At 35.3% G+C, this 14,132-nt stretch overlaps 2 protein-coding genes across 2 annotated transcripts in view; one reads left to right on the forward strand and one right to left on the reverse strand.

The window, feature by feature from the left end:
• The window catches only part of LOC125658137 (uncharacterized), a 225,385-nt gene that overhangs the window by 64,008 nt on the left and 147,245 nt on the right, over positions 1-14,132 (reverse strand). The window lies entirely within an intron of this gene.
• LOC125657857 (uncharacterized) overlaps positions 10,664-14,132 on the forward strand; it is a 29,001-nt gene continuing 25,532 nt past the window's right edge. The window contains exons 1-3 of the mRNA XM_056150533.1: positions 10,664-10,797; positions 11,658-11,681; positions 11,834-11,980. Coding sequence (XP_056006508.1) covers positions 10,747-10,797; positions 11,658-11,681; positions 11,834-11,980 — 222 coding nt within the window. The 5' untranslated portion in view covers positions 10,664-10,746. The remainder of the gene's footprint in view (positions 10,798-11,657; positions 11,682-11,833; positions 11,981-14,132) is intronic.

Genomic DNA, 14,132 nt, shown 5'->3' on the forward strand with positions numbered 1-14,132 from the left:
TCATTGTCAAATTTTTAAGAGGGAAGTGTTGTGTACTACTTGCACTCGATTGACACCTGTGACCTAATTTGTTCTCGAGTTCGCTGTTTATTTCATTATTTGAACGATGACGTAATTGTTGCATAAATGTGTCTTTCAAAAATGTTCTAAAGATCATTCTTATTATAAATGCACTCACCTGTGACATTTTATGATAAAAACGTTATTGTTAGGCAAGCACTTTAGGCATATGATGGCTTATGTCATAACTGAAGACTAGGATTTTGGAATTAACTGTTTTGTGTGTAGATTCAATTTGGCATGGACTTTGATATTTTTCACCTACAGAGAATGTATCGTAGGTTAGTATTTTGCTATTGTTTTAATTTTCTTTCAATTATTAATTGTAAATAAATCTTATCAATTGTTTAATAATTGCTTTTGTTAGTAAATTCTGCAGCTGTGTTATTAAGGGTGAATTCTGACTCCTAACAATATATCAAAAAACGATGTATTGTCACGTAGAGAGCGACGGGGAAAGGGGAGGGGAGCGTACGTTTTACCCGTGGTTTGCGACGATGCCGTTTTCCGTTTACCGAACTTTTTCATTTGATATTCAACGGTTGATTGTAGCCAATAAATAAACTTTATTTCCAGTTCACCATGACGATGTGAGAGATAAGACCTTGACTTGAGTTGCTGCTAGACGGTTAGGGTGTAATTATCATATTAATTAGAACTTTTCGCAGAAAATTGAAGGCGGTACAGGTGGCAAATTGAAAACCAAAGATGGAGGCGTGATATACCTTGTGAATAGTTCTTTTTTCTTTCTGTTTACATATTCCAAACTCCTGTGACACAATCTCCAAGAATCCGTGACACAACTGTAGTGCTATTATTGAAATTTATTGTTTGTACGTCAGTTCGCGTTCTATTTGCTGGGTGCTGAGCTTTAATCAAACATCACCACACTGCTTAGATTGAATGGAAGTAATCATAAAGGAGAAGTCAATAATTTACAATTAAAACAGGATATCATATTGTTTATTGCCATGAACCGAACAGTTCATAAGTTTCACGTACATGAAATGAATTGTCCAAAACAGGAATAATTATTTCCACCACACATTCACATCATAATTCACATCATACCAGACGAACATTAAAAAAATAATTATAATGGTGAGGATAATCTACCAAATCATACGATGAATTATTTATTTTGCTCTTGATTTTGAACATAAAGATATTTATGTTCCTTAGTTAACATGACTTGCCATGTAGACTTTGCTTGTTACTTGATAAAGGCAGTGAAAACAGGACAGTGAAAAAAAATGTCATTTATTTTGAAAATAACGAAGTTATATTACAGAATAAGCTAGTGGGGGTCAGAATGAGTCAAAAACAAAAATACAAGAACATATGATTGATTTATCTTGCTTAACGTCTCTCTTCACTCATATGGAGATATCACCAAGACCGGTGAAGGGCTTCAAATTAGACCTTTGCTCGGCGCTTACGGCCTTTGAGCAATGAGGGTTCTTTAGCGTGCCACACCTACTGCGACACGGGGCATCCGTTTTTAAGGTCATCTCCGAGGACCCGTGACATTCACACCTGATGCCGAGCGTTTGGCGATGGAACTATCACTACCTGCTTTAACTACTTAGGTCTGTCGCGGCCGGGATTGGAACCCCGGTCTTCCGCATGCGGGCGACCCCTCTAACCTCTGGGCCACCAACATATATATCACATAGATACGATTATCCAATCTGACCTCCTACAACACATAATGAAATATCGAAAAAGAGCGGCCTGCAGTCAAATAAGGTGGGTTTTACAAATAAAACAGCTCACATACACAAGCATTATAGTGGCATTACAAAGGAGGATGTGGATGATGTGTATTAAATACATTTTTGTGTACACAAAATAAATTGAGCATCTTTACATTTCAAGCAAACAAAGAGGAATTACCAAAGCGTCCTACATGTAACGGCGCGCTGTGATTGGTCATCCATGTAATAGGTTAAGTACGGGGTTCTGAAATAAAATATTACATCATCTTAAGTTTGCCTTATCGGAAATTTCCACTCATCAATGGCAAGAAAACATATATGGTACATACAAAACATATATTTACCATATTTTACTTATCCAAAATATACACATAGAACATACACAATTTTAAAACACGTTACATAAAAGTCATTAACTACCATAATTACATATTTATGTTCCTTAGTTAATATGACTTGCCAAGTAGCCTTTGCTTGTTACTTGATAAAGACAGTGAAAACAGGACAGATGTGAATTGAAAAAATGTCATTTACTTTGAAAATAACGAAGTTATATAACAGAATAAGCTGGTGGGGGTCAGAATGAGTCAAAAACAAAAATACAAGAACATATGTATCACATAGGTATGATTATGCAATCTGACCCCCTACAACACATAATGACATATCGAAATAGATTTGCCTGCAATCAAATAAGGTGGGTTTTACAAATAAAACAGGCCACAATCCAATTGCAAATTGGATCCGCCCTCCCCAAGGCAACTGGCAAGGTGAACAAATTTATGAACAAAGCAAAACTGAACTCTACAAATACTATCTATATAAAAAGAAGTGACCGAGAACTAATGAAACACCTGGCCATATGTCATTACATCCAACACTAAGAAAGTATACATGCAGTAAAATTGGAAAAGATACTTTCCCAGCGTACACAACTTAGTAAAATTTATTGTTGACAATAGTTGAACAAGTATCAACCAGTACATTTTTCGAAGTTTATCCAAAAAAGAAATTTAAAACATGGACAAACCAGTATAAAAATGATATTCGTTTTCAACATGCGACAGTGAATATGACTTATAAAGTCTTTCATTTCTTGGAATATCATATCGTTCACGTTCAAACTCTAGGTTGGTTGTATATTGCTCGACGTTTTCACTGATATGAATATGGATATTTTTTTTCCATTTCTGTTGAAGAATATGACTTACCGTACCTATACTGGATTCTTAAACTTCATAAAAACCCTAACAAAGATACATTGCTGCATCCAGTAAGTTTTTAAATAAGCCTCTATCTTTGCTTCTCCCAAAAAATATTAACAACTGTGAAAGAGAAAGTTCAAGCGTATTGTATCACTACATATACCAGATGTGGTTTAAATAAAATGTGGATTCTAACAAATTCTAAAGAACTTTTAGTGAGCTTGAAATCGCAAAGCTTTTCTCAAACCAACAACATCAAAACATGCCTTTTCAACACTGTACACAACCTTTCCTTGTGATAAACTTGCGATAAATTAACTGCTAGAGTTTTTGATATCATAGACAGTTCCTTCCCCAACAAAAATGGAAAACAGAAATATTCATATCTAATGATCAGTCATCCAAATAATTAGTTTCTTAAACAGCACTCTGATTCCATGCACAAGTACTCTGAAGTTAAAATTAAAAATATGCTAGAGTTCCTCATTGACAAATCTTCGTAGTCTTTGGTGATCAGGTCTTCCAATTGTCTGTTGGAATTACCATGGTCACGGATTGTGTTTCTTTGATGGCTGACCTGTTTTTATATTCTTATGAAGAAAAATTTATTCAAAAACTTCTGCGTGATAAGAAAAAAAATCTTGATTTAGCCTTCAATGAGACATTGATATATATCGACGACGTTTTATCTATTAACAATGCTAATTTTCGTTCATGTGTTTCGTTTTTCTTAAAATAAATGCACCCCGTATACCCTACCTTGCTCACTCCACCAATAGTATCATAGTATTTGCCTCCACGTACGACCTAAAATCATTTATGTCTCAAGTTCGTTGAATCTATCGATCATAGGGAGAGACAGTCTGAAAGGCTGGATATCTTTTCAGGGTAGCAGTAAACCAAGTGATATGAATAGAAAGAACGAAGGAAGAGAGAGATAATTATTTTGGAATAGACGAGATGCATGAATTACATGCAGTACTTTAGTAATTATTAAGCATATACCCAAAACCTCCTCACAAAGTTTCTGGGGTTTTAATATCGTCCTGAACATGTTGAGTGTGGAGCTACAAGAAATACATACATACTTACTTACAAACACAAGGATTAAAAGGAATCTACAAGACGTCCAAAAAGTGTAGTCCATACACGATATCTAACAATTTGTTACATATCGTAGCCATCTGCATCAGTTGTTACATAGCGTCACCATTCATGCTACAGTACTTGTTACATACTATCTCTGTGTTACATGCCGTGCCGCATCATGACGTCTCCATATGAGTGAACAATTCTTGAAAAGGACGTTAAACAATATACAATTAATCAATCTTTCCTACTCTAAGACGTGTGTAAAAAGCTAAATCCATGGTCATGATGTCAATGAAATTCATGACCTCTTGCTCAGAGGGTGGGACCAACATGGTCATATTGTGAGATGTCTTAAATCTTATATAACGCTTTAGAAATCAATTTTTGTTCGATGATGCTCAATGCGGTAAAGGAGATGATAGCAGTATATCACAATTAGATATATAATATCGGGGGGGGGGGGTGTAAATGCTTCAAATGTCAACGAGCCTTCTAATGTCATAAAGGAGAATTGTATGTTTATTTACAAAGAGCATAAAATTGTGCACACAAGACTCCGGAATAAGATTTAAATTCCTCGACAGGTCAATGTATGGGTTATGATACTCCGGTGACCGTTAAGTCCTGTGGGCCTCTTGTTTACAAAGATACAGTGTTGAAGTCAATTGATGCTTGTGATATGGTTATACATATGCCAATGTGTGACACATTTATATAGTATAACACTTGTTTTCGGACAAAACTGTTTACCTTCATACAGGTTTTAACTTTTTGTGAAGAAAGATAACTAAGGTATGCTTGGTAAGAAATAAGGGAAAACAATTTACAAGTATTTTTGAGTTTTCGCAAGAAAGATAACTTTGGTGTGCTTAATTTGAAAACAATAAGTAAAAACGATTTACATTTGGTTTTGAATTTCTGGAAGACATATAATTGAGAGGGAAAAGTCAAAAGGCTTTTAAAGTCTAACATTATTGGTTTAGTTACAAAAACGCTTCCCATTTATGCAAGAAAGGTAACTATGATATGCTTGAGGCAAAACGTTATAGTTATTTGCCAAAGACTTAAAGTTTGTGCACGAAAGATAACTAAGGAGTGGATGTTACGATTGAAAAAGTCAGATTATGGAGATTGTGCATCACACCATCAGATCAAATACCCGGATTCCTTCATATCATCATATCATGTTCCGTCCCATAACTGACTTAGACTTCAGACTTGCTAGGAGCCTCAAATGATGAATTCGAGAAGAAGTATTCTAAGGCAGATATGGCACAAAGCGTGATATGCATATACTTGATCAATAAAGTAAACCTCAGGGTCTTTGTTTTTTCAGGTGGAACGGGGTAGCCCTATCACATCTAAACTGCATAAATGGAATGCAGAGACAAAGTTATATATCGGCTACTTTTGTATTATAGAAACATCCCATCATTATCATTATTGATTACAATAAATATTACATAGTACAGAAGAACATACTACAAACATTATAATATAGGTCAACACAAAAATTTAATAAGCCATCTGAAAAATTGAAAAGATATTCCAAAATGCTCAAGCATACTAAATATCTTACCTGTATAAATGAAAGACAGATACAAAGTTCTGTATCGGCTACCTTGTCTCTGTTCCTCGCATTTATACCTCCGTGCATCCTCTAACATTCCTCACAATATTTGTTATATCTTTAAAAAAAATCTGCACTATTGACATTGACTTATAATTCAAACTCAAAACCAACACAACTCTTTCCTTGAAAATTTTGTAATTTGATATTGTATATCCAACTTCACTTCCAACTTTTTGTCTAAGTTTAATTTCATCTGTTTCTTTTGTAAATAATATGTATGAATACTTCACCTTTCGTCACTCATTGCTTACATTCCGATTGGCCATCCTTCTAGCCTAACCAAATCTACTTCCCCCTCATTGATTTGTAAACAATCTGTAGTATGTAGCATCACCTCTCTTCCGGTGCAAAGTTCACATATTCTTAATCAACATTCCATTATTAACTTATTACCTTTCATTTAGCCATGCCATTTCTCCTCTGTTTGGTTTCCGTGGTTTCTGTTATATTAAAGCACAGCAGTCTCAAATCCTTCAATGGTGTTACAAGAGGAGAACACAGATGTCACTCAAGTCCATTCAGTAGACAGTTCAAATATAGTAGATCGACTGAAAAACATGCACATTTGATAATTGAAAACAAAAAACGGGTTCAAAGCAATGCCTCAAAGACCCGGATGCAAGGTACACAGAAATGAAACCAAACAAGGCGGTATAAGAAGGATTGAACGTTGTCACTACAAATGCAAATGTCATATAAAGTAGATGTATAATAAGAGAGATAGCAAGATTGTTGAACACACTACTATATTTTCTGAAATGCGCCTAGCATCTGCAACCTAAGAGCAAAATAAAGTATATTAAAGATAGAAATATTGGCGCAATCAAACTGGGTAATAAAAAATATATAGATTATACTCTCAACTTATTCGATATGCGAGAGAGGATCCTGCGTATGATTAATTTTTAAATAGAGACAATATACATACAAATAAGTTAATGTTAATGTTAGAGGAATTTTTTTTTTAAAAAGTCTCGTTTTAAGTCAGCGTTTCATAAATTCTATGACCGCTATGATCATCATATTTGTAAATATATGGCCGAGTGGTTATCCAGAGCATCGTGCTCAAAATCACACGGCCTCTCACCTCTGGTCGGTGCGGGTTCGAATCTCGCTCGCGCCGGTACGTGAGAAAGTTTCCCAGTTTACTTTTCAAAGGTCGGTGGTCTTTTCCAGATACATTGTATCTAGGTTCTCTCTTCCACCAATAAAAAACTGGGTGCCACCATATAACTGAAAACTTGTTGAGTGTGGCGGAAAACATCAATCAATCAATATTTGCAAATACAACCGTCATTAGGATGAATGCGGTATGACGTTTTTCATACCAATTGTTTAGTCCTTATTTACATGTACATATTGAATTAAACTACGGATTACTACGTGTATTTGATCGAGATAGAGGGGGTCGGTGTATGTTCCCCATATATAGGAGTGAAGTAGTCATGGAATTTAAACTAGGACACAATTTGCTTTGGTACTGTACATGTACCTTATTACATCGTAGAACCTTAAGATAATTTCTTAGAGACCGGTCATGAACTGGACCCAGTTGTTAACTTTAAATGACTGTTAACTCTTACATTTATATAGTGTTAACTAGACATTACCTGTCAATAAAATTCAAATAAATTGGGTCTTGGTCTGTCGAACTTTGATGACGAGTAACTAGGCAGTAATGTTAATTAACTAGTACATACACGGAAAGTAGATGAAGACAAGTTTATGTGTGGTCATCCCGATCAGCATTTGACTGTAGCATCGATTTACGATTTAGAGTGCATAACAACTGTTTGACAAAATACTGCCTCAATTGAAACTTGTTACTTATTCTGTAAATGACGCCATAAAAATATAAAGTTATATATATATATATATATATATATATATATATATATATATATATAAAGCACTACAAATGACCAACTAAATTGTCAAATTTTCAGGACAAACTGTCCCTTCCTCAAGGCGATAGAATATATACATAGAGTTGTAGGAGTTATGAGATTGATCACTGTTCGTTATCTTCACCTTGCATAGAAAAGAAAACTAAATAGAAACAGAAACTAAAACTACAACTAAACTACAAAAGCTGATGACAAACAAAATGTCTACATATTAAAATTATCGAGTGTAATATGTGGCAATAGAAATGTATGTTGGGAACTCTACAGCCCAGTAGCTAAGTAATTCGTTACTAGCTTTAAAATGTGGATGTATAATTAATTGCTGTTTATAAAATTTAGAAATTCATTTCAAAATTAAGGATTATCTTCCTCACACATAGCTCTTATCCTTAGATGAAATCGACTCCACTTTTTGGCACACTGTTTTTCCCTATAATAGCTCCAAAACTTTATTGTTATTTCGGATTTCAAACATTTCGGTTGAGCATCACTGAAGAGACATTATTTGTCGAAATGTGCATCTGGTGCATCAAAATTGGTACCGTGTAAACCGTATAAGTTGTACATATTGGGGTCATGATACTTTTAAACATTAGACATATGAATTTTACTTCATATTATTCCAGGAATATACAAAATATTGATAATTTGAATCAAAACATGTAAAATGCCACAAAAATAGCCGCCTGTCCTAAAAAGGGTGGATATATTTTCACCCGTCGACCTTAACTGTAGATATTGGTTTGCATAGAAGGAAATAAATTTGTTTTTCAATTACAAGTAATTGTAATTTAATTAATTGCATTGCAAAATAACAGGTACATGTAATTCCAATTATTTATCATTACGTTTCAATTACATCATAAGACAATCATTAAACAACAACCAAATCTTCAATGAAGAATTAAAATCCTTCATTTCCCTTCTACCATGCTTCTCTATACATTTTACTTAATGTATGAATGACTTAACCTTTGAAAAGGTTATCATGATAAAATGCAATGGACAAATGTTTTAAGTAATCTACAACTTCATTTACTTATACATATGTTGCATAAATGTTTGTTAATAAGATTTTGAAAACTAACAAAATGTAATTTAATTAATTACTTTATGAAAGTAATTGTAATTTAATTAATTACATTTGTAAATTGCTGTAATTGTAATCTAATTGAAGAATTTGGCAAAGTAATTGTAATTTAATCAATTACTTTTGTATTGTACTTAACCAACCTTACTATATAATTTCGAAACAAATTTCGGCAGGAGATATTATAACACAGTCCGACATTGCAACGGATCAAAAAAATGTAACAGCATTAACTCAATGGTTGTCCCAAGAAACTTTCTTGAATTGTGGTCTCTGTAGCTATTTCTAAAGGTTTGTCAAGAACTTTGGTTTTGAGGCGACACCACGACACAGAAAAGAGTCAATATTCTTCTGGACAAAAGAAATGCAAAAAAAAAATCTATCTCTTATGAGTTTTGTTGAAGATTATGCCAGATGATTGGGGATACATTGAAACCTTGTATAAAAGGAATATTAAAACCTTGTATTCCGCACGTTAAAAAGATGTACCGCTTGTACTCCTATGAATAGTAAAGCAGAAGTAATGCAATAATCAAATAGCTACACGACAAATAAGCTCTCGTTCAATCTGCTACACATAGGTGTAAGGCGAAGATAACGAACAGTAATCAATCTCATAACTCCTATAAGCCATACAAAATAGATAGTTGGGCAAATACGGACCCCTGTACACACCAGAGGTGGGATCAGGTGCCTATGAGGAGTAAGCTCTGAACACACCCGAGGTGGGATCAGGTGTCTAGGAGGAATAAGCACCCACACAGACCCCTGGACACACCAAAGGTGGGATCAGGTGCCTAGGAGGAATAAGGATCCCACACAGACTCCTGGACACACCAAAGGTGGGATCAGATGTCTAGGAGGAATAAGGATCCCACACAGACTCCTGGACACACCAAAGGTGGGATCAGATGTCTAGGAGGAATAAGGATCCCACACAGACTCCTGGACACACCAAAGGTGGGATCAGATGTCTAGGAGGAGTAAACATCGGTTTTAAGTGGCACTTCACCTACAGCTGGTGAGGTCTCAATATTGGTGAAAAAATCGCAAGGTGACGTAAAACAATCAACTAATCTTTCCTTAAGAGACATGCGACTAATCATTCATACCTTTCCACACGTCATTATTACTGTAATGCTTTTAAATTAAAACAAATCACCGTTCTTATTTAGTGGCAACCGCAATATGCGTGCAATCGATGAATCCTTCGTCTTCGAGATTCTCTTTTCACATTGCTTTATTGCCAACTTGTAGTATAATACCTGTGTGATAATGTACCAATTATAGAGCGCGCTACGTCCTTTTAAAGTTATATGCAAGACGTGTATCGATACAAGTATTTGATAAAATGTTTTAAAAATCTGTTAAAGGGACTGTAGAGACATTATTGTAACGATAGATTGAGGAAAACTCGTTACGAAATGTTTGCGAGGTAAGTTTTGATATTCAGTTTAATCGTATTCAATCTGATTTTTCCCGATTGCATGTTTTATATGTAACTGCATGTTCGTGCAAGCTGATTATTAATGTTTAAATCCAACTTTACGTCTCTTAAAAAACTTGTTTAAACTAAAACAAAAAGGCAGCTTGATTGATGTGTTCATACATGAAAATGACTATCAGAAATGCCATGTTTATGTGCGAAATGACGAAGACAATTTAATTCAATATCAACATAAACTAATTAATGCTTGTCGAAACATAGTTTATTTTAGAGGGTAGATGTTGGTATGAAAAGCAAGTTCACACTCTCTTTGACACCAATAGTTGAAAGTGAAGATAACGAAAATTTTCAACCCTTCACCGGCAATGATGACATATCCATATAAATGAAAATTCTCGATCGGGACGTTAAACAATATACAATTACATCGTAGAAATAATTCATATGTACTCCTGAAAAAAACACCCAAACAATAGCATCCTGTTCTGTTACAGGATTGAAAATCAAACAAGCGGTGAAATCTTAATATGACGGAGTTGGCAAGATAGGTAATCTCACAGATACAGATCAAAGGCTTTCTACACCAGAGAAATTATGGCATCAACTGAAGAGAGATATAACGAAGCCTGGCCGTCAAAATATAAGGTACACTTTTCCTCGATGATACTTAAGAATTGGAAACTGAATAATTAAGAGTTACATGCAACAAAACATGTCCTATATCCTCAATTTCAGTTGAAGATTGCAATCTTTAATTATCCTAATTGTACATTTGCAAGGTAGCTATATTTGAGATGAAAATTTGCCAGATAATAAATGAAACGGGTTGAACTATAATTCTATAATTTTAACTTAACGACAGAAAGTGACATAACTTGATATGAGGCTTTCGAGAAAAACCCCCCAGTATTTTTTCATTTATTTCATTTTGACAAATCGAACACAAGCATGCACAAACACTACTTCTTGCTGTTATTAAATGTTTGAGAATGACATCGAAGTTTCCTCTCTGATCGTTAACACTAAAATCGTGAGAGAAATGTTGGCATTGTTTTCAGGAAATGTAGAATTTACATGTAGCAACGTGTACATGTTCAAGTATACTTTGAAATATTAAAGATTATAGACTTTGACCATTCTTCGGTACTACAATTAAAAACATGATTTATAACTTTCAAACCGTTCTTGGCACACTGATTTTGACTGCGGATAACTCCGTTTACCTGATCAGGATATGGGGCTCACGGCGGGTGTGACCGGTCAACAGGGGATGCTTACTCCTCCTAGGCACCTGATCCCACCTCTGGTGTATCCAGGGGTCCGTGTTTGCCCAACTATCTATCTTGTATTGCTTGTAGGAGTTATGAGATTGCTCAATGTTCGTTATCTTCACCTTGCCTATAACTTTCAAAGTGAGTTGTATATTTGATAAACGTATTGAATTTTGAAAAATAATAGTTTAATTTATTTTTTATTTTGAAATATCGATCATCCCTTTTATTTAGAAGTGTGACGTATGCAGATTGAAGGTGAGTAAGAGAATGCAATACTTCTATATAAGGTAAGTAATTGAAAGTTCTGGCACAAGCCACTAATATACAATCCGTCCGATAATATGTATGATTTTTACATGCAAGTTTCCTACTATATAAAGGTATTAAATCTTGGTTGTTTTATATAGGCACTTTGCAGTAGTCCATGCGGTCATAAGTATTGCTACAGGTGTCTGCATCTCCAAAAGAAAGATAAGTGTTGTCTTGTGGAAAGTTGTCACTTCGACGTCCGAGAAGTGTATGACGAAATGTATCAGTACACCCTCAGAACAGCAGTAAGATTACTATTCTATCAGCATCATACATGTAGGAAACTTCTATTGTTGTATCTTAGCTGTGAAGTGGTGGGATGACGGGGAGAGGTCTACTATTGTAAAATATATATTTACTTCACAAGTGATTAATATGAAGTTACGTTTAATATGTGCAGCCATGGTCCCAGTAGTAAAACTACACTAGGAGTGACCGGTTGAGGAAGCTTAGTATTAGGGCGTTCGCGTTGTAACCAAAAGGCCCATGTTTGATTCTGGGGGTGCGTCAAACCTAAGCCGTTTATAACAGTTACATACTTTTTCTTCATGAATCGCATGTATATGACAATAGAAGTGAAAGACACTGATCGTTTGGATGAAAGGTGAAGATAACGAACAGTGATCAATCTCATAACTCCTATAAGCAAGACAAAATGGAGAGTTGGGCAAACACGGACCCCTGGATACACCAGAGGTGGGATCAGGTGCCGAGTAAGAGTAAGCATCCCCTGTCGACAGGTCACACCCGCCTTGAGCCCTATATCATGATCAGGTAAACGGAGTTATCTGTAGTTAAAATCAGTGTGCCAAGAACGACCTAACAATCGGTATGAAACACGTCAGACAGCATTTCCCTCAATGATAGGTTGTATTGACGAACTAGATTGTTATAACGACCATATAATTTGCGAAATGCTGACTTCAATCGAGACTGTTGAAACCCATGTACCATCAACTTGTTTGTCAGTAGCTTGCCTCGATTTAAAAACTGACTATACGCAGAACAAGCTCTTGCGTATCGAATCAGTTGAGATATATAAACACCATATGCAGGTGATAATGTAATATTGCTACATAAATATGGGAAGTTGACGATGGAAAAGCTGAAATCATCTTGTTTGTCACACAGTTTGGATGTGTCCTTAGAATTGGAGATCCCGTGGTAAGGATGACGAAGCCTCACCGCAACAGCCCTGAGCACCATGCACGGGTCAAACTTCGTGACACTTTGCCTATAAATAGTGACGTGCCTAAGTGATGAAACATTATTAAAAGGGTTATAAATCAATATTCTGAGAAATAAACAATCTGAGGGGAGTAAATGCATTATAATTATTTTCATTTTATTACGCGCCTGATGTAATTCAGATACATGCAATACATATGTTTGTGTGTCCATCTATCGCATGTGAACAATTAGTTGGTTGGACTTTCTACCTTATACCTTGAAGTTTAGATTTGAATAAATAAAATGTAGTTGTTTTTCATAATGACGAGATATTGAAGAAATGTGAATTTAAGGAAATTTCCTCTACATTCTCCCTCGCTTCTGAAGATTTTCCTTTTGCTTTACTGCTTTCATTCGACATTGTATTGTTGTTTCATAATCATGAAACACCGACGAAAGAAAATGTTCATATAAAAAAAAACCATATATTAAAAGCATGTATTCTATAAATGTATTTAAAAATGAAGATAACGAACAGTGAGCAATCTTATAAACTACATAAGTAATGCTATATTATGAGTAATCAATCTCATAACTCCTATAAAAAACAAAAAATAAAGAGCTGGGCAGACACAGATTCCTGGACACACCAAAGGTGGCATCGGGTGTGTAAGAGGGTAAGCGCCCCCGTTTGACCGGTCACACCCACTGCGAGCCCTATGTCAGAGTACTCTATAGTCCAGACTTGGATTTCTCTTTGAGCAGTCAAAATGTGAGCCAAATCTCAAACTTAAATCCAACTTTTCACCTAAGTTTCTTTCGAGAAATCGAGGCCAATACACTTAAACCTATTATTGTAAGCTGTAGGGTGATCAAAGGTAAATACATCGAGCAATGATCTCCTTCATACAATCACATAGGAAATGCAAAGAGTGGGGCAAACACAGACCCCTATACACAACTAAATTGGGATCAGACGTCTAGGAGGAGAAATCATCCCTGCTGATGGGAGAGTCCCGCTTGAACCCACTATCTTGATCAGACAAACGGAGCAATCCGTAGTCAAAATCACCGTGTAAAGAACGACCTAAAATCGGTATGCAACACGTCAGACACATCAGTATGGTATAGCCAGTAGTCCGTGTTTGCCCAACTCTCTATTGTGTAGTACTTTAGGCATAAATGGAAATCAATAGTTTTCTACTTTGAACTATTATTATTGATAGG

The sequence above is a fragment of the Ostrea edulis genome, chromosome 9 (genome assembly GCF_947568905.1).
Source record: "Ostrea edulis chromosome 9, xbOstEdul1.1, whole genome shotgun sequence".
NCBI lineage: Eukaryota > Metazoa > Mollusca > Bivalvia > Ostreida > Ostreidae > Ostrea > Ostrea edulis.